Source organism: Notechis scutatus, chromosome 2 (assembly GCF_049901735.1).
Source record: "Notechis scutatus isolate UNSWTSFEM ecotype Mainland chromosome 2, rNotScu1.2, whole genome shotgun sequence".
Taxonomy (NCBI): Eukaryota; Metazoa; Chordata; class Lepidosauria; order Squamata; family Elapidae; genus Notechis; species Notechis scutatus.
In genome coordinates, this window is record NC_142010.1 from 83,064,038 (window position 1) to 83,082,932 (window position 18,895).

Consider the following 18,895-nt stretch of genomic DNA (forward strand, 5'->3'; position numbering starts at 1 on the left):
ACAAACCAACCAGGCACCCAGATGAAACCCAGCTTCCTAACTTAAATGATAGCTGTCCATTTACCTGAAGCCAAGCTGCACTAAAGGCCTCCATTAAAGTAACACAATGCTGCCAGCCAATCAAGATACAAAAAGAGCCAAAAAACAGACAGAAGATATCAGAGACACCCATCAAGCAGAACACAGCAAACTCCGAGACCAATAAACACAGACCAAGACTCCCAACCAATCAGGATGAAGAAAAAACCATTCTGGCACAGCAATAGGCTGCCCCAAATTTAAATCTGAAACCACTGTAAAAGTCTGACCCACAGACGGACACAATACAGAAGCCTGATGATGGCAGATGAGATTCTGCTGAAACGTTGCTACAACTTTAAAAGAACTACAATGACGTGGGAGAATACCCGAACCAAGCCGAACACCATACATGTAAGTACCCGCGAAAACTTAAGAAAACATATATATACACACACACACACACACACACACACACAAACACACACACATACACACTTTTATTTACTCTAGTAAGAGACTGAAATATTTCAATTATGATTTAAAAATTATGCATATTTTCCACTCAGTTAAAATGAAGTACCTGCTTCATATTTTGGTGTTTTTTCTTGATGGGTAGTTCAAATAAATAATATTCAAACCATGAGTTCAGTTCTGTGTGTTAACTGTATCTGAAACAAACTAAGGTTCCTATGATTAAATGTAATGGGCAAATATAGTCTGTTCGTAATCACATCTAGATATGCCATGTCTGCTGAAGAAGAGAGGAGAAACAAAGGTATAGAAGTCTAAGGATTACTATATTATGACTTTTGAACTGGTCTTTAGTTTGCATCTGCAATTCAATATCTCTCTACTGAAATTTGTTTTACTAATCACTCAATTACCTACAGTAATATGTAAAGTATGGTTTGCAGCAAGATTGGTCAATCTTCAACCCTAATTGCAAGGAATCTCTGACCCTCTCTCCTCCCACCCCTGGAGTTTTCTATAGTCATGTTTATGTTAAAAATGATGCAAATTTCCATCTTCCTGCATGATTAAAAAAGTTGGATGTGTCCCCACCAAAAATTTAATATTGTTTCATAAATAATCATACCCAATAAAGCCAAGAAAGGGTGGTGGTAGGGAAGCCTTATCTACTTCTGTAGTGTGGCCCCACTCTGCAGTATTGCTAAGCCAGTTGTGGCCACATTGCTTGATTCTCTCTACTCCATCGCAATCTGCAGTGCTCATCTCTGGTTTAATCATTTGACATGATGTATAAGCATAATCAAATATGGCTTATTCAATAGGGAATAGAATATTAACACAAACCACCAAGTATTAATTCTTCATGAAAATGCTTTCTCATTTTCTCTAGAATTAGAGCAATGAAATCAAGGAGCATCTGGTTATTCCTCCTATTGCTGGAAGTTTTCATATCAGTGGCTTGTGGATGGATGGAATCAAACTGGAATGGACAATTTTATTCTGATTCTGGGAGATTAACACAAGAGGTAAGATAACATTTAAAATTTACATTTTGGGCAGGAGGGTGTTGTGCTTCAGTGTTCCCAATGTATATTTTCCACTTCAAATTGAGATTTTTTAAAAAAAATTACAAGAATTTTAATAATGTCAACAATTATTAGCAATAATTGAAAACCTGAGTTTCCATATTTTTCAAAAACAAACTTCCATACTTTTAAACACAAAAGATCAACTTTGTATTCTACACATTCTTTCTTTTATTCTTTATTCCTATAGAAGTTGCTGAATGTAGCACATAGTTAGCATGGCCAGTGGTGAGGGATGCAGAAATCTGCAATTCACCAAAATCTCCATCAGTGCTGTAAGAAATTAAGTGGAGCTTACACATGATTCAGTCTTGGCCTTTGTTTTACCAACCACAAATACATAAGGAAATGTTGCCTTCCACAATATTACATAGTATGGTTCTTAACTAAAAAATAATGACATTACATTTCCCATGTTTAACTCAGAAAAATCATAATATAGCATCTTGTAATCTTTGGTCCAGGACTGATTTTCTTACTTTTAAAAAAAGAAACCCAAATCCATAAATTCCCCAACTATAAATCTTGATTAGTAGTAGTGATAAACTGAGTTGGGAAATAATAAAATTCAGTTCAATATGCTGTTCTACAGTTTGGTGGAGTTCTCTCTGTTGTCCATTCAAGTATGCAGAGTATATGTGTACATCTGGTTCGCAAGTGATCCTTTATAACTATAATGTCACATTATAAACGTTTGTTAGGAAGTATCTTGTTGGGATAATGAATGTATTTATTGTACATATATGCAATACAGCTGCCAAATTAAATTCTCAGAAAAAAGGCCATCAGCTATTTTCCCCCTTTGTCACATGCATACATTTGTTTGTGCACACACGCTAATATACTAATGAATTGTTTAAATATTAGTGAAGGCTTTTCCAAGCTGGAGATAAGTAAGATAAAGAAGTTTAAACATGTTAAACTTATTTTTTTAAATCCAGATTATAGAAGGAAAACATCATATTTTTCCTCTCCCGTCTTCAATGTACTGTCCAGAACTCTAAACTAGCCATTCAGATTGGGTCACAGTCCTGAAACACATGTTCTATTCACTTATGTTCTTACCAATTATTTATGCTTATTTTAAAAATAATTAACAGATAACATATTGCAAAATTAGTCCTTTCAATGCTAATAAAAAGAGTGAGAGAGTTCTCCACCTTCTCTTTTGTGCTTAAGTAGCCACATGCTGTGATCTAAAGCAGTGATCCCCAACCTTTTTATGCAGCGGCCCGGTACCGGCATCAGCTGGCGCCGCGACCGGTGCCCGGCATCAGCTGGGCGCCGCCATCTTTTGATGAAAAAGTGCTTCCGGTGACCTCACCAGAAGCACTTTTTCATCAAAAAGATGGTGGCCAACGCTTCGATGAGCTTTCCGGGTAGAAATGGCTTTCTACCGGAAAAGCTCACCGGAAGCACTTTTCATCAAAAGATGGTGGCGCCCAGCAAGCCAGCGCCCGGTAGGACTTGTTCCGCGGACCGGTACCGTCCATGGACCGGTGGTTGGGGACCCCTGATCTAAAGGGTTACTAAAAACTACATAGGGCTGATGGCTTAATTAGCCTAAGATGGCTTTGCGTTCTCTCTCTCATTTAACAGAATAGATTAATAGAAATCCTAATGTATTAATTATGAATCTACTCCTAATAGCAGTAATAATACTACAGTAGTTAAAGCAGCTATATATATATTAGCATAATATTTTAAATTCTGTGCCTTGTGAAGGTAAAGGTCTCCCCATTAACAACCTGACATTTGAAAAAGAACACTGTGACTTGAATGAAATCAGTGGCTGAAATGCCTTGGTAAATGATTTAGCTATAGTTTTTCATATGAAAATTGCACAGAAATATTTATCCACTTGATCTTCTGCAACCCTAAAGTTATTATACAAATTACTTGTTTTGGGTTCATTAAGCATGGATGCACTAGTCCACACACTTAACTATTTAACAATTGGAAGTGTATGAAAATTTGCAGCTCTAAGTGACCAGTTTTATATTGGTATTGATAGAGAACTTCCCCAAAGCCAGCCAAGTTCTTCTCAATCATAGGTAGTTAGCAAATGCCATCTAAATCAGATTTCTCCAATCAGTGTAGAATTTCTAGTCTATGTGACTAATATTTCTAGAGGATACCATAGTGGAGAAAATTAAGTTACAGATTTATCTTTAACTTACTATATATGCTTTTTATCTACATCACAATTTACCTTTATCTTTAACTGAGGCTTTCCTGGAGTGTATTATAGAAATAAATAAGTTTTTAACTACCAGGTTTACAATTCAAAAGAGTGGAAAAGAAGGTGAGAACAGAGGCTTGAAAAAATGAAAATAAAACTCCTTTGTTTAATAAAATGAGCAGTACAACTGTTCAGGGAGAGAAGGAACCATTCTTTCAGCAGTTCTTAAAATAATCCTGCTTTCCTTCTTGTCTGCTTTAATCTCATTAGATTTAATGGATGCCAGTATTCTAGAAAGCTGAAACAATTCAGGCAGCTATTGATCTGATTTTAGCCTTGTGCTTGATATTTACTTCTTCACAGTAAGAGTTGTAGAATGGAGCCCACATTAGTAAGAAAAACCTAATATACAAACTGGTGAAGAGGGAAGCAGTGCTCAAGATTGGTTTGATTTTGAGTAAGGGAAAAATTGCTGAGTTCATGTATAATGAGAAATATTTAACTGGTTCTTATGTATCAAGAAGGCAAAATTGGTAGGTTCATACATCTCCCTAATGGCCAACGATGAAGAGGTACAAACTGGCACTGCACACAATGATGCGAATAATCACATAGTCTTTGGGAATCATATAGCTGGATCTTGTTATGAACAAAGACATTTCAAAGGCCTTCACAATTCCAGACAAAATGAGAGAAGTGAGGCTGTGGTGGTAGATTCCACATCAGAGCTGATATGGAATCCATCCTGAGGCACTTGCATTCAGCCCAGATGGCCAGCAGCTCCAAGGATGACCGAAAAAGCAATGAATGGATTGCCTGCATGACAGTATGCGAGCCATAGGCATATACCCTGCTGATACTGCAGACCAAACAAAGTGGCAGGCGAAATACAAAACTCTGGACCTGGTGATATGATGGAATAACACAAACAACAACAAGAAGAAGAAGACATATCTCACTAATTAAAAAAAACTTGCCAACCAGGTTGTGTATGATTTAGGGTGCCTAAATTGATTCTTACCTGCTAATTCTCCATTAAATCTACCTAAGTTTATTTCTGCAGAATACCAAGTTACATATAGGTGGTTAGCATGGGGGAAAACATGTCTACAGTAGAATGGCAATAGATTGGTTTGGCAGGAAAAAAATGTAGAAGTAGAAAGCAGAATATCTTTCCTGCTTTTAATTTCTCAAAATGGACTTTTATTTTCTGTTGAAAGCAGTCATTAGGCTTTTGTTCCCTTTTGACTGCTAGATAAGATCTACGGACTGAAAAATAAATCTCAAAGTCTTTGTGTGTTAAAATTCAGATTTGTGTTGTTTTCCCCCAAAGTGGGAGTAGGATTTAGTTCCTGGTATCTCTGTGGAACTGGAATTGGATTATACCTGTTTACAACTTATTTAGGCTAATCTTAAAGAGGATTTAAGTACTTTGTGCCGCATAGCCGTATGCAGATCAAACAAATGTAATTATTGGAGATAAACAAAGAACAAGTTGATTATCTTGTTAATTGCTGTAGAAAATCCTAATCCTTTTATTCTCCCTGTTTCTTTTCTGCCAAAAGAAAATATCTTCTATTCTGGTAAAACACAAAACAAGTGAAGGGTCTTTCTGTCCAAACTTTTTAATGCTTTTTAAAGCATAAGTAAGAGAAGGCATTAGTTATGTGTTTTGTTGGAGACTAGGGCTATTTATGTTTCAAAAATGATTTGGAAGAAAGCTTTGGAATCAATAGGGCAGGGTGACTTCTTTAAAAAGTCACATTTTTTTCAGACTCATGCAGAAAACTGAAAAAAGATACATTACTTAAAAGAAGTGTTGCAGGAGTGTCCTCAGGAGTTTCAGAGTGCCATTTCCAAATACATTTTGAAGCCTGCACAGTCATTATAGAAACTGTCTTTAGAACCTAATAAAATACATAGATAGTACAATGGATTTTATTTTGTAATGATTTTTGATTTTGGGAGATAGGACTAATGCTTAAATTGTTTAATTTAGAAAAAAGAAAGTAATAAATATGCTTACTGATTAAATAAGTGATTTATTAAGAGCCCCGGTGGCACAGTGGTTAAAGTGCAGTATTGCAGGAAACTCTGCTCACAACTTGGAGTATGATCCTGAACATGACTCAAGATTAACTCAGCCTTCCATCCTTCCAAGGTCAGTAAAATGAGGACTCAAATTGTTGGGGGTGATATGCAAATAATGCTTCTACATTGTAAACCGCCCAGAGAATGCTGTAAAGTGCTACGGAATAGTATATACTTTATGCTTAAATGCTATGCTTATTCAGTGTGGGTATTCTGGAGCACTGTCTATATCTATTCTCTCTTTCTTCCCCACCATCATTAATGCTAAAAATAGTTTATCTTAAAATTTCTGCAATTATTTTTTTAAAGTTAGGCTTTTCTTATCAAATGGTTGTGAGTTTATATTAGGCAGAATTTAAAAGCAAGGCCCCAAGCAGAGGTGGTATTCAGCAGGTTCTGACCAGTTCTGGAGAACCGGTAGTGGAAATTTTGAGTAGTTCGAAGAACTGGCAAATACCACCTCTGACCGGAGTTTTTACAGTATCCCCCCTGCCACGCCCACCAAGCCATGCCCATAGAACCAGTAATAAAAAAAATTGAATCCCACCACTGGCCCTAAGACCACATTAGTCTGTTATAGTAACAGTGCACAGATATTAGCTACATCAGGGGCCCTCAAACTTGGCAACTTTAAGACTTGTGGACTTCAATTCCAGGAATTTGGGGAATTGAAGTTCACAAGTCTTAAAGTTGCCAAGTTTGGAGACCTCTGGGCTACATCTATTGCCCAGAATTGAATGGGCAGAGAGGGGAAGTATTAACTTTAGATCTGAGATGGATAGGTGATATAAAAAAATAAAAATAAGTTTGAATTTTAAAGTTTGCTGCTTGTTTCCTTCATACCAACATTTTTCCAGTTTCTTTGCTTATGAATCCCAAGCTTCTGCTTGGGAGTCCTATAATTTCAATATTGGTCTGAGCAAAGCCTGTCAGTTGACCCTTTGTAATGCCTTATATTTTTTTAGCCAACAAACAGAAATGGGGATTTAATTATCATTGATCACCTCAAATTTACAAATAGTTTCTGTGTACCTCACTCTCTAAAATCCTAGCAACTCAACCTGCAGCTGTCACCATTTTGTTTGAGACTATCTTCTTTACCAATCAGAATAAGTATATTGTCCTTGCAGAGGATATAGTTTTTAATCTGTTTTGTTCTTTGTTGACATTGAAACTGTCATATTCTTCATGATCTTGTCTAGATTTTTCCTCCCCTTCCTCTGTTAATCTCTTTATTTTTCCAGCAAACCATTAATCTTTATTTACTCTTGAGCCCAAGGAAGAAAAAGCTATCACTCGTACTTATTTGTATTCAGTGGTAATATCGTAAAGCGTATATCATCATTTTTCATTTTTTTTACTTACATAATGTCTATTTCTTCCTTATTTTCAGTTAATGAAGTGTGTAATCTACATGTCTCAAATTCTCAATATTTCTAAAAAAATATTAAAATTTCCAGCTATTATTATTTCTTATGATTTAGAAATTGCATTCTGTGATGCTATTTCTTTTGAAGTTGCTTCAAACTGTTGCCTTATATTCCAACTGCCATTCCAAGATCATTTTCACAAGTGCTGTTACCAAGCCAAGTATCCCTATTCTACAGTACATACATGCATTTTACTCTTTTTCATAGATGATGAAATATGGACTTTTCTCTAGCAATTCCATTCTACTTCTTATACTTTGTTTTTAAGCTATGAAGATCATTTTGAATTTTTCTGAATTCTGGGGATTGCATCATTTGATAAACATTCATTCTAGTTTTTTGCCTTGTTTAGGAATTCTTACTATCTTGAACAAGCTCTTTTCCCCATCACTGTCTCTTGCACGTATCATTTTTCCAAATTTATTAAAATGTCCTTCCTTCCTTTCTTTGAAGTCCTAGCCATGTGTTTGATTCACTTAGGTCTAATTCCCCTTAAAATTAAGGATTATGCACTAATTTTCTCCATGTTTCTACTGCTTTGAATGCTCAACTCTATCTACCTGATAGAATTAATTAGCATCAAATCAAGGATAATGCCTTCTATCCTATTCTCTTCCTTCTGTAGACTGTCAGACTAGAACACTGGGCCGTATCTAACAAAATAAAATTCAGTGTAGAGAAAAGAAAAGTCCTACACTTAGGCAAGAAAAACCAAAAGTACCCATATAGACTGGGTGAAACCAGGCTCAATAGTAGTAACTGTGAGAGGGATCTTGGAGTCTTAGTGGACAACCAGCTAAATATGAGCCAGCAGTGTGCAGCAGCAGCCAAAAAAGCTAATGCAATCCTAAGTTGCATTAACAGAGGGATACAATCAAGATCAAGTGAGGTACTAATACCACTCTATAAAGCCTTAGTAACTAGAGTACTGCATTCAGTTTTGGTCACCACATTATAAAAAAGATGTTGAGACTCCAGAAAAAGTACAGAGAAGAACAACCAGGATGATTAGGGGACTGGAGACTAAAACATATGAAGAACGGTTACAGGAACTGGATTTGGATAGCCTAGTGAAGAGAAGGACCAGGGGAGACATGATAGCAGTCTTCCAATAGGGGAAAATTGAGGGGCTGCCACAGAGATGAAGAGGTCAAGCTATTTTCTACAGTGCCTGTAGGCCAGACAAGGAAAAATGGATGGAAACTGAACAAGGAGAGATTCAATCTGGAAATAAGGAGAAACTTTCTGACAGCGAGAATAATGGGAACAGTTTGCCCTCCGAAGTTGTGGGAGTGCCATCACTTGAGACCTTCAAGAAGAGATTGGACTGTCATTTGTCAGAAATGGTGTAGGATCACCCACTTGGGCGGGGGTTGGACTAGATGATCTATAAGATCCCTTCCAACTCTGATTATCTTTTATCTGAGAAAGTTATCAGAAAGTCAGCTCAGGAATTTCCTCAAAAGACTATGCTTCTCAGAGTCTGTCTCCCATTTGATGTTGTAGTAATGAAAGCCTTTTGTTATTATGACTTCACAAATCCCTGAAACAAAATTCAGATTGCTTTTGATTGGGAGAGCAATAGAAGACATCAACATCAGTATTATGTTTATTATTATTTTCCTCTTCATTTTCAGATTTTTTTTTAGTGATACTGAATAGTTCTAGTATATAACTCCTTCCCCTTTCTTAATGCTTTTATTTTCTTCATTTGCTATATTTCAGTCAAGGGAATATTTCCATCGTATTTCTGTTCTACCTATTAAATCTTATTACCATTCAGTACTGAAGGTTCAAATGCATATTTGTTTTCTAGTCTCTGAGCTTTAGTACTTAAATAGTTGATAGATACGAACTTTGTAGGTCAGCCTTCTTTTTGATTTTTCTTATGTCATTTAGGAGGCCCCATTTCATTGCCATACCTATTTTCTGCAAGATACAAATCTTTACATGAATCCTTCATTTTTTATTTGCACCTCTAACAAGATTCTGTTCACACACACATACATGCACTAACTTCACCATGATTTGTCCTAACACATTTTTAATGGTTTTTATGAGTGGAATTCATCAAGTGCCAGCATAATCTAGACACCCCAGACCATTAAGCCAGAAATTAAAGCTCTCCTGTTAACATAATTCCCATAGTCAGTCATTGATTTCAATATTTTTCTTTCTCTTTTTGTGTCATTGACTTGCCGTATGGATAGAATACCACTTGAATACTCACGGTCTTGAGTTCCCTTTCAAAATTTTCAAAGACTCTAGTAGTAAGGTTGCAGTTGTTTTCTGTACTTATCTTCACATGTATCAACAGGAAGGAACAATTTTCATTGACAGGTCTTATGTATACGATCTTCTTCCTAGCAGAGAGCATGCATTTATTTCATTTGCTTATAATAATACTAATACTTTATGAAGTAAAGGTGAATGTGTTTGAGAAGAACATGAATGTAAAATACTGTATATCAACAAACAATAAGGGAGTGATATAATTCATACATATATGTATTTAAATGAAAAAATGCAAAATGTGTAATTGAAGTATGTACCAATCATTCTGAGTTAGCTTTCGATAATTTACCCCAAAAATTCTATTGCTAAGCAAGGCAGTTGTTGAGGGAGTTTTGCCCCATTTTATGACCTTTTGCTGCAGTCATTAAATGATCACTGTAGTTGTGAAGTGAATCATCATGCAGTTGTTAAGTGAACCTGGCTTCTATACTGATACTACGAAGGATGGAATTGAAATGAATGTCATAAATATTAATATCTAGAAAAACCTGATTACTAAGATGTAGTAAGTTCTGAAAAATATGACTTAATGTGTGTAAAGAGTAGAAAAATGCCTGTTATTATTCTCCTATGCAAAGAGAAAGATAGCTAGAGAATTCAAAGAATCAGCTTATTATATGTTCCCAGGAATCTGTTTGGTAGCATTCTGAATGGAAATGTAGAAGAGAGGACAATGAACAAAGTTAAGAAAGTGCAATTCAATTTTATGCTGGGCAGGATCTGTACAGTTTTTGCTCTTCCAAAAGTGATCATGAAATGTTTGAATTTGAAAAAGTTTATTGTATATCATGGATTTAAAAAGAAGTCTATGATATAGTGGATAGGTTTAAATTATGGGATATTTTACATGAATATGGAGAGTATGTGACTTTTAAATATGGAAAGAATGATACCAAATAGAAGTAAATCATGTGTGAGCATAAATGGAATGCTTAGTGAATGGTTCAACACTGAACCTGAACACAAGGTTATGTGATATCTGCTTTACTGGTGTACTTATCGACAACTGTGTAAGAAATGATTGTGTTGATAGTAAATGTATGTGTATTGGATATGTGTGAGTATGTGTATATTTTTATATGCAGACAGTGATAAGTAGCAAGCAATCTGTTGTGTAGGATGAATGGTGAAAGGAAAGTGGCTGGAATATAAGAATTATGCTTCTGCATGGTTTGTTTTGAAAGTTATAGATTAGTATATCAATTTTCAATAAGTTGAAATGGAAATGATGTACTTAAGCAATCTGTATGATAAAACAAGAGATAGGGTCAAAAATGAATTGGTCAGAAATGAGTGTGAATTGATTAGAAAAGTGAATCACCAAATGGGTAGCCCTCAACATATAACTATAATTGAGTTTAGAATTAAAAGCGTCAAAAAAGTTCATAAGTAGCCTGAGGTAGCTCTCATCAATTTGAGTGGTTGTTTAGTGACTGGTTAAGTTGAGGACTACCTGTATGGAATAAGTATGCTGAGATGGCTTGGTCATTTAGAGAGAATGAATGAGAATCTAATCAAAAGGATCAAGAGAAATGGAGTGTAGACTGCACAGCAGAAACTAGTTAAAGCTGTGATTGAGTGGAATTGACAAGTTCTCAAAAGAGATGAGAACTTTAAAGGACAAAAAGAAAAGAATCGTTGCATGAATGTAGTGGAAGCAATGATGTTTTGCAAGGATAGAAAGATATGGAGATATATAGAGTAGTAAATGGCATTGATGTAAACTAGATTTAATTAGATTCTTCTCCCCTGTCTTTAATTTATTTGGTTCATTATATAACAGAGCAAAGTTTATTGCTCTGAAAAAGAATAGTGCATAGTGTGCATGTATGTTTCTTTCATAATATCCTGTTTTGAAAGCAACTTAGATCTTTCCCTTTTTGAAATGCTGTCAATATTTTTCTTGCTTGGTTTTTACAGAACCTTCCCATTGCTATTCATTTTCTGTTTTGCATAAATTAATCTGAAGCTGAATGGCCTTCTTTCATTGATCTAATATGCTGATTATCCAGGTTGTCTGCACCTACTCTCTTTACTTTTCTATATTTGATACTAATAATTCACAGTCTTCTCCACAATCTGCACTTGGAAATATGCTGATTGACTGTTGTACTTTTTCTGTTTCCTGTTTGTTTTTCTGTTTTCTGTTTACTTCTATTTCCATATTTGATTTCCTTCCTGTGTTGTTCAACAAGTGAGGTCCAAATTTAGAATCTCTGTTTAGGTTGCTTGAATCAATGTTGGCAACAAAGAAATAAATTCTCTTCACAAAACTCTATTAATGTCTCTCCTGCTACAAGCCATTCCTCTTTCAAACATATTGTATTGGTCTTCTTGGAATCCGGATAATTTAAACCTCGATAATTTAAGGGGTTGTTTGCCAGAGATAGATGTAAAAGTATGTATTTGGGAGAACTGCAAACTAAAACAAATGTTGTTAGGACAAATTGTGCATCAACGATGGTTTATAGTCTAGGGCTGTAATCATAAATGATAGGATGATACTTAACTATTTTATACAGAATGTAATATCTGAGAAATGCCATTTATTCAAATAGTTGAAATGTCAAATCCCTTTAATGCTAAGAGGTATATATTCTTCCCTGAAAAATGTATTGGTTTCACTGATACTTTTTATAAAGTATAAAATGTCCACAAATATAAGCAACATAGGAATTCCTGTTCATAGAAATGAAATGAATTAACGTTACACATTTAGTCTAGTATGCATGTTTAATACCATTGGTGAAATAGCCACTTTCCCCTCTAACTTACCTTTACATTTTAATTAATTTCATTATCATGGTGGAAGGTTTAAGTATGGTTTAAGTATGGTACAAAAGCTTATATTTTCTTTTTATAAAAGAAGCATCTTAGAAAATACTGATTGCGAGTTGCAAGTTTTCCTGCATGCACTATATTGGCATTTATTTTTCAGTGAAAAGATTGAGATCCATAATTGTCTTCAAAGTAGACTAAATACATGCAAGAATCTGTAATATGTTCTAATTCACTTCTGTACAGATAGTCCTCGACTTACAACTACAATTTCTGTGGCTGAGTGAGACATTTGTTAAGTGAATTTTGTTCCACCTTTCTTGCCACGGTTGTTAACTAAATCACTGCAGTTGTTAAGTTCGTAGCAAGGTTATCCAGTGAATCTGGGTTCCCCATTGACTTTGCTTGTGAGAAGGTCACAAAAGGTGATATCCTGACCTTGAGATGCTGCAAACATTGTAAATATCAGTCAGTTGCCAAGCGTCTGAATTTTGATCATGTCACCATTGGGATGCTGCAACAGTCATAAGTATGAAAAAAAGACCATAAGTCATTTTTCTCAGTGCCACTGTAAATTTGAATGGTCATTAAATGGACTATTGTAAATCGTGGACCACCTGTAGTTTACTTATGTGAAAGGATAATGACAGGTGCTCTAAAATTAAAGGGTTATAAAGATTAGTTCTTTGCCATTGTTCCTGATTGATTTGACACTCATTGATACTGAAACCCTCCAAAGAGTGGGAAGACCGATTTGGACAAGGGCTTAATGGATCTGGACAGATTCCAAAGGACACTTTGAAAATCTTTGATTTTCTGAGACACTCTGTCAGAAATAAATGATGTGGCAGAAATAAATGATGCCTAGGGCACTGGTGAAAGAAGGCCAGGAGTGAACTGGACTGGATGCAGGCAAGAACACAAGGACCAACTCTCTTCATACTCTACATAAATGACCTCTGTGATCATATTAAGAGCAATTGCGTTCTCTTCGCTGATGATGTAAAGTTGTTCAATACCACAGACAATACTGCTACCCTACAAAAAGATTTTGACTATGTATCAGAATGGTCAAACAAATGGCAACTTCAAATCTCAACAAATAAATGCTCTGTCTTACATATTGGCAAAAAAAATCAGAAAATAAAATACAAGCTGAATAGTCAAGATCTTGTTGATGACCCAAGCTCTGTAAAGGATCTTGGAATACTCACCTCTAATGATCTAAGTGCTAGAGCCCACTGCAACTACATAGCCAAAAAGGCATTAAGAGTTGTTAACCTAATCCTACGTAGCTTTTTCTCTGGTAATATCACACTACTAACCAGAGCATACAAAACATTTGCTAGACCAATACTCGAATACAGTTCATCAGTCTGGAACCCACATTACGTATTGTATTATATTATAACAAATCTAATAATCAAATCCTAAAATCAAAATGTCATTCTTACCCTTCTCAAGCAAAAAGTTCAAAAGTAATCTCCAATTAGAAACAAAGCTAAATAAGTTCTTGTCTTTCACTGAAGTAGTCAATGTCAGTCTCTTATCAGTTCCATTAATTTTACAATCCACTCTTCAGTTATGTATTTTCACCTCTGTGCATATAAAAATCTAGCTCCTGTTCTCATATATAGAAGTAATTCCCATGTTTTGCTAATATATGATACCTAAAAGAAAAGATTTCTGATTTCAATTTTGCATTCATTTTTAATATTTTCTGAATCAAATGAAATATATAATCCCAATATTTCTTGGCAGTCTTACATATCCACCAAATATGTTAAAAGGTACTTTTACACTGATTACATTTCCAACACTTATTTGAATTAAAAACATCATTTTATAAGATTTTTTTTTTCAAATTATAGTTCAATGAAAATTTCAGTCCATTAATCCAGATATTTTCTCATTGATCAAGCATAATGTCCAAAGGTTTTTTACTCATTTAATTATATACTCTTTCAGATTTATACTCCTGATTCATTTTCAACAACAATTTATATACCTTGGCAATGAAGTGTTTATCATTTGTACGTAATTTCCTTCCAAAACCTGTTTTTTTATCTGGAAAAACAAAATGATTTTTGTCCAATTTAAATCTTTCTGCTCATTGAGCATAGGCAAATCATTAACAATGGGCAGAAATATTTCCTTTTCTAATTCATATCTTGTTTTAATTTAGATTCTCAATAAAAACAATATAATAGCATTACTCAACCAAGTTTATGTAACTCTCAAAAAGGTTTCCTGGGAGTGACAGTGCTTTATCTGTTTCAAATGCTCAGTATGGCATGTTTAACAAAGTAATTTTTAAATTTAAATAGACTTAAGGTTAAGAAATGTTTTAAATTTTCTTAATCTTAAGCCTATCTTACCAAAGATAGCTGTTGTGCCACCCAGATCATGTCCCAATAGCCATTATGAAAGGCAATAAAGCAACCTAAACAGCCAATGTAAAGGGCTGAAGATCTACTTTCAACAATAGTATGGGCTTTTTTTTTAACCTAAGCCAGGGCTGTCAAACTCGCGGCCCGCGGCCAGATTCATCATGTGCTGGCCACGCCCATGCCCAGGTTAGCAAAGGGGAAAAAAGTCAAGATATGTCACATTATGATGCTGTGATGACATGAGTTTAACATCCCTGATCTAAGATGTTTTTGGAATGAGGTACACCTGAAATTTTAATTTATATTGTTCTCTATCTGAAAACATTGATAAAGTTACATAGTATATGTGAGAAGTGTATGATTAATCAGTTTTAAATATCTACCATAACATTAGCATTATTTGCGTTAGGCAAAAATCCAGAACTGCTGTATTGTGAATCTCGAAGGATAACAGTGGCATTTTAGAACAGCTTGACAGAGCTTCTACTGTTTTCCTTAACACTTTGTTCTTATAACAGCTGCCACTGCTAAGTGGCTAATGATAATTACAATATAGGTTAAGAATGATCAGGTGCTTAGATATGTAAAAATAAGATGTTGTGTTTTATAGTAAATACATTTAGTTCTTCAGTTCCTTTTGGTATTTGGACATCTCTGTGTTCTCACAATATTAGTATTGTTGGAGATGGTTGAAACTGCCATAAAACTAGGTTGTAGAGACAATTGTGAGATACAGTGTCTCCCATTATTACATTAGACTGGAGATATTTGTATGTATGTATGTATGTATGTATGTATGTATGTATGTATGTTTGTATTTAATTTTTATTTTGTCTTATCTGACCCCCTGGCTTCTGAACTTTAAGAAACACAAGAGAAACATGAGAGAAACACAAGTTTGATGGCTTTGCAAGTTATCCTCAGTAGGCTATATAAAATTAACTAGGGTGAAATTGACAGATGGGTAAAGTGCCAGCCCCTGGAATTCTTTTCCCCATTTGTGTAGAAATAAGATTTCTCTTGCTGTAAAAGCAATGGTAAATAAGAATGAGATATTTTGCAAAAAAAATTCAAAGCAATCAGATTCTCTGGATCAAGTATTCATTTCAAGTAAGCAGAAGCGAAAGCAATTGTGGATAACTTTTTGAAAGTTTGGGGATTAAAGACAAAAAGAATATAACAATGCCTTATGTCTGCTTAAGTGTCACATTATTATTTGATTTATACATTTGACAGCAAACTGGTAGCATTTCTATCTAGAATTCTCTAATAATTTGAAATTATGGGTAGCATACTGGCCGCAACTTGTAAGCATATTATATCTGTATCAGAATCAATAATAACATAATTAGAATGATGGTGAATGTATGTAATTATTGTAATTGGTCTCAATTTAATTTTTTATAGAATCCAGAATAAATCAACATGTTAATGTTCTAAATGTCAGTGTTCCAACTAATCAACTCCAAACCAATAAACTCTGAGACAAACATTCCCTCAAAGTTCCATTTTATTAAAACCCGAATTTGAGAGTTCCAAGTTTTTCCTTCCCAAAAGAAAATCAAAGATCCATTCCCTGCATCCATCAGTCCATCACATTGCCCAATCAAATCTTTGTCCCAACTGGAGACATCCCTCCAGTCACTCCCATCCATGTGCAGGGCAACATGTCCTTGACTCTCTGAGAAAGAATGTTGTTGTGTCTAATCTTCTACCTCACTATGAAATCCCCCCTCCCAAATTCCCAGGCGCTGAATGTGGAAGCCTCGAAGCTCTCAAGAGAAAAATGGCTTCCAAGGCTGACACTAGAAAGTGTTATAGCTAAGGAGCTGTGCAGAAAATATAACACAGCTGTTCTTTTCAGTTTAATGCTTCGTGGGTCCAGATAGTCAGATAGGTGCTTTGTATCATTTTCTAACACCATCATTACAGACCTGTTACGTGTTCTGCACATAATAGGAGACCTATTATTCAAGAGCTTACATGCTTAAATATTTGCTTCACTAAGTGTAGGTACATTAAGACAAATTTTCTGTTATATATATTCAACAGCTTTTATTAATGTTTTAGTTATTATGATTATATAATTTTTACTGAAACCATTACTAAATATTTCAAAAAAATATCATAAGACAGGAGCAAGAGGTATAAAAAAACTTGCAAGTTTATGACCAGTATTAATATGGTGCCAGGATATCTGAAGAATCACCTTTTTCTTATTTTGTCCACCAACCCCCATCTGGACTGGCAGGAGATGCATGTCCTGACTTATAACTATTAAAATACATTATCTAGAACAGAGGTCGCCAACCTTTCAGACCTCAGGGACCACCAAACTCAATTTTAAATCCCGTGGACCAGAGACCCTGGGAAAATCTCCCCAAAAGTCTGCAGGAAAATTCCCCACCTGGTTTTCCTAACAATCGATCATTCCTTATTTGGGATCGCAGGATACTGTCTCCAGCTCCATTCTCGGGGGGGGAGGGGAGAGAGAGAGACTGAGACTGAGACTGAGGCTTTTGGCTTCATGCAAGGAAAGCAGCAGAAGCAGCAGAAGTCTTTCTTTCTCTCCCCCAAACTCCACCAGAAACGAGTCTTTGTGAGACTTGTCATGCTGGCACAACCTCTTGGAGCAGGATGCCTTGCAAGGAAGACTAATTTCTGGTGGAGTTTGGGGGAGAGAAAGAAAGACTTTTGCTGTTTTCCTTGCGTGCAGCCAAAAGCAGAAGAAGAAAGAAGTGGAAAGAAGCACCCTGGTGGTCAGACGAGGCACATGGGGTGAGAGGGGCAAGTCCCCCCCGCCCTTTCCCCTCTCCCCTCACTATCTCATGTTCTCAATGCAAGTGACACAAGCCTTGTGTTTCTGCGCAGCCTGGATTAATTGCTTTTGGGGGGTGCTATAACATTTCTCTGCGGACCACCAACATTTTCCCACGGACCACCAGTGGTCCCCAGCCCACTGGTTGGTGACCACTGATCTAGGAGATCCCAGGAAGGGTGTCTTCCATTGTTGCACCTGTCCTCTGAATCACTATTTCCACTGAGATTAGGTAGCCCCTATCTAATTTTTAGCACCTGTCTGATTGTTCTCCCAGATATGGGAGATAAGAATTTAGGTGAGCCTGTGAAATGTTGTTAATTTATTGCTGATGGTTATCTTTCCTTTCCTCCTTCTTCTTTTGCTTTCTTTCTGTTGTGTATCTTGTTTCATTTTCCTTTCTCTATATTGTTATTTTTAACTGTGTCTACTGCCCAGCCATTTTAATAAGATGGGCAGATATCTAAATCAAATCATATAAGTAATATTAATATATAGTAATGATAAACTTTAATTACAAATGTATTTTGAAGTGATTGTCAAAAGTTGTCTGTTTTTAAGAAAAAAAATATAATAAAATACATATGTATATAATTTTCCTTATAGGAATCAAGAAGGACTGAAGTCACAAGAAAAGGTAAGCAAACACAAATTGTTATTTTTTAAAAAATTAAGTTTATGGTTCCATCAGGTACACAGTTCTTCAATGTGAGTAAACTTAATTTGTTGTTAAAGACTAAAATGAGTTATTTGGGTTTTCAATTATTTTTGGACAATGTATTTTTTTAAAAAAATGTTGAAATGGAAATGTTCCGCTGATGTTTGATTTTTTGGTATACCTTTATAGTATGCAGTAAATTTAGAACTTTGTTGTGGCATATAAAAGTCTTTAGAGTCTCTTGAAGATTGACATAATAGTAGTAAGTATTTTATATACTGATAAAACACAATCTTTTCAAAGTGTAGCTCAAGAACTGTATACAATGGTGTGTGCCTGATGTTTCTTTAAAGAATCTTTATTGAGGTTTTTTTTTTTAACAATATTGCAATATATCTTTAAAGTATCCAGTTTTAATAAATAAATAAATAATCCATCTTTGTTTAGTGTAGCCTTCTCAAATCTGGCAGTTGGGGATAGATATTCTGAAAACATAGTTACAGCACATTCAGATAGAAAGGCTGGACTAATGTAAATGACTAGTAGGTATAATTTAATTGCGTAGTTCAGATAGAAGAACAGGCTTCGTATTTCAGTCACAGCCAAGCTTCATTTTAACCATTTGCTTCACTTATTTTAACTTCGGAGTGAAGGAAGCAAGTGAAACTAGTATAGT

At 35.2% G+C, this 18,895-nt stretch overlaps 1 protein-coding gene across 3 annotated transcripts in view; it reads left to right on the forward strand.

Moving 5' to 3' along the window:
• Positions 1-18,895, forward strand: part of FSTL4 (follistatin like 4) — a 491,438-nt gene that overhangs the window by 20,304 nt on the left and 452,239 nt on the right. For all 3 annotated transcript variants that reach the window (XM_087955317.1, XM_087955319.1, XM_087955318.1), the window contains exons 2-3: positions 1,382-1,517; positions 18,168-18,198. In XM_087955317.1, the coding sequence (XP_087811443.1) occupies positions 1,392-1,517; positions 18,168-18,198 (157 nt within the window). In that variant the 5' untranslated portion in view covers positions 1,382-1,391. The remainder of the gene's footprint in view (positions 1-1,381; positions 1,518-18,167; positions 18,199-18,895) is intronic.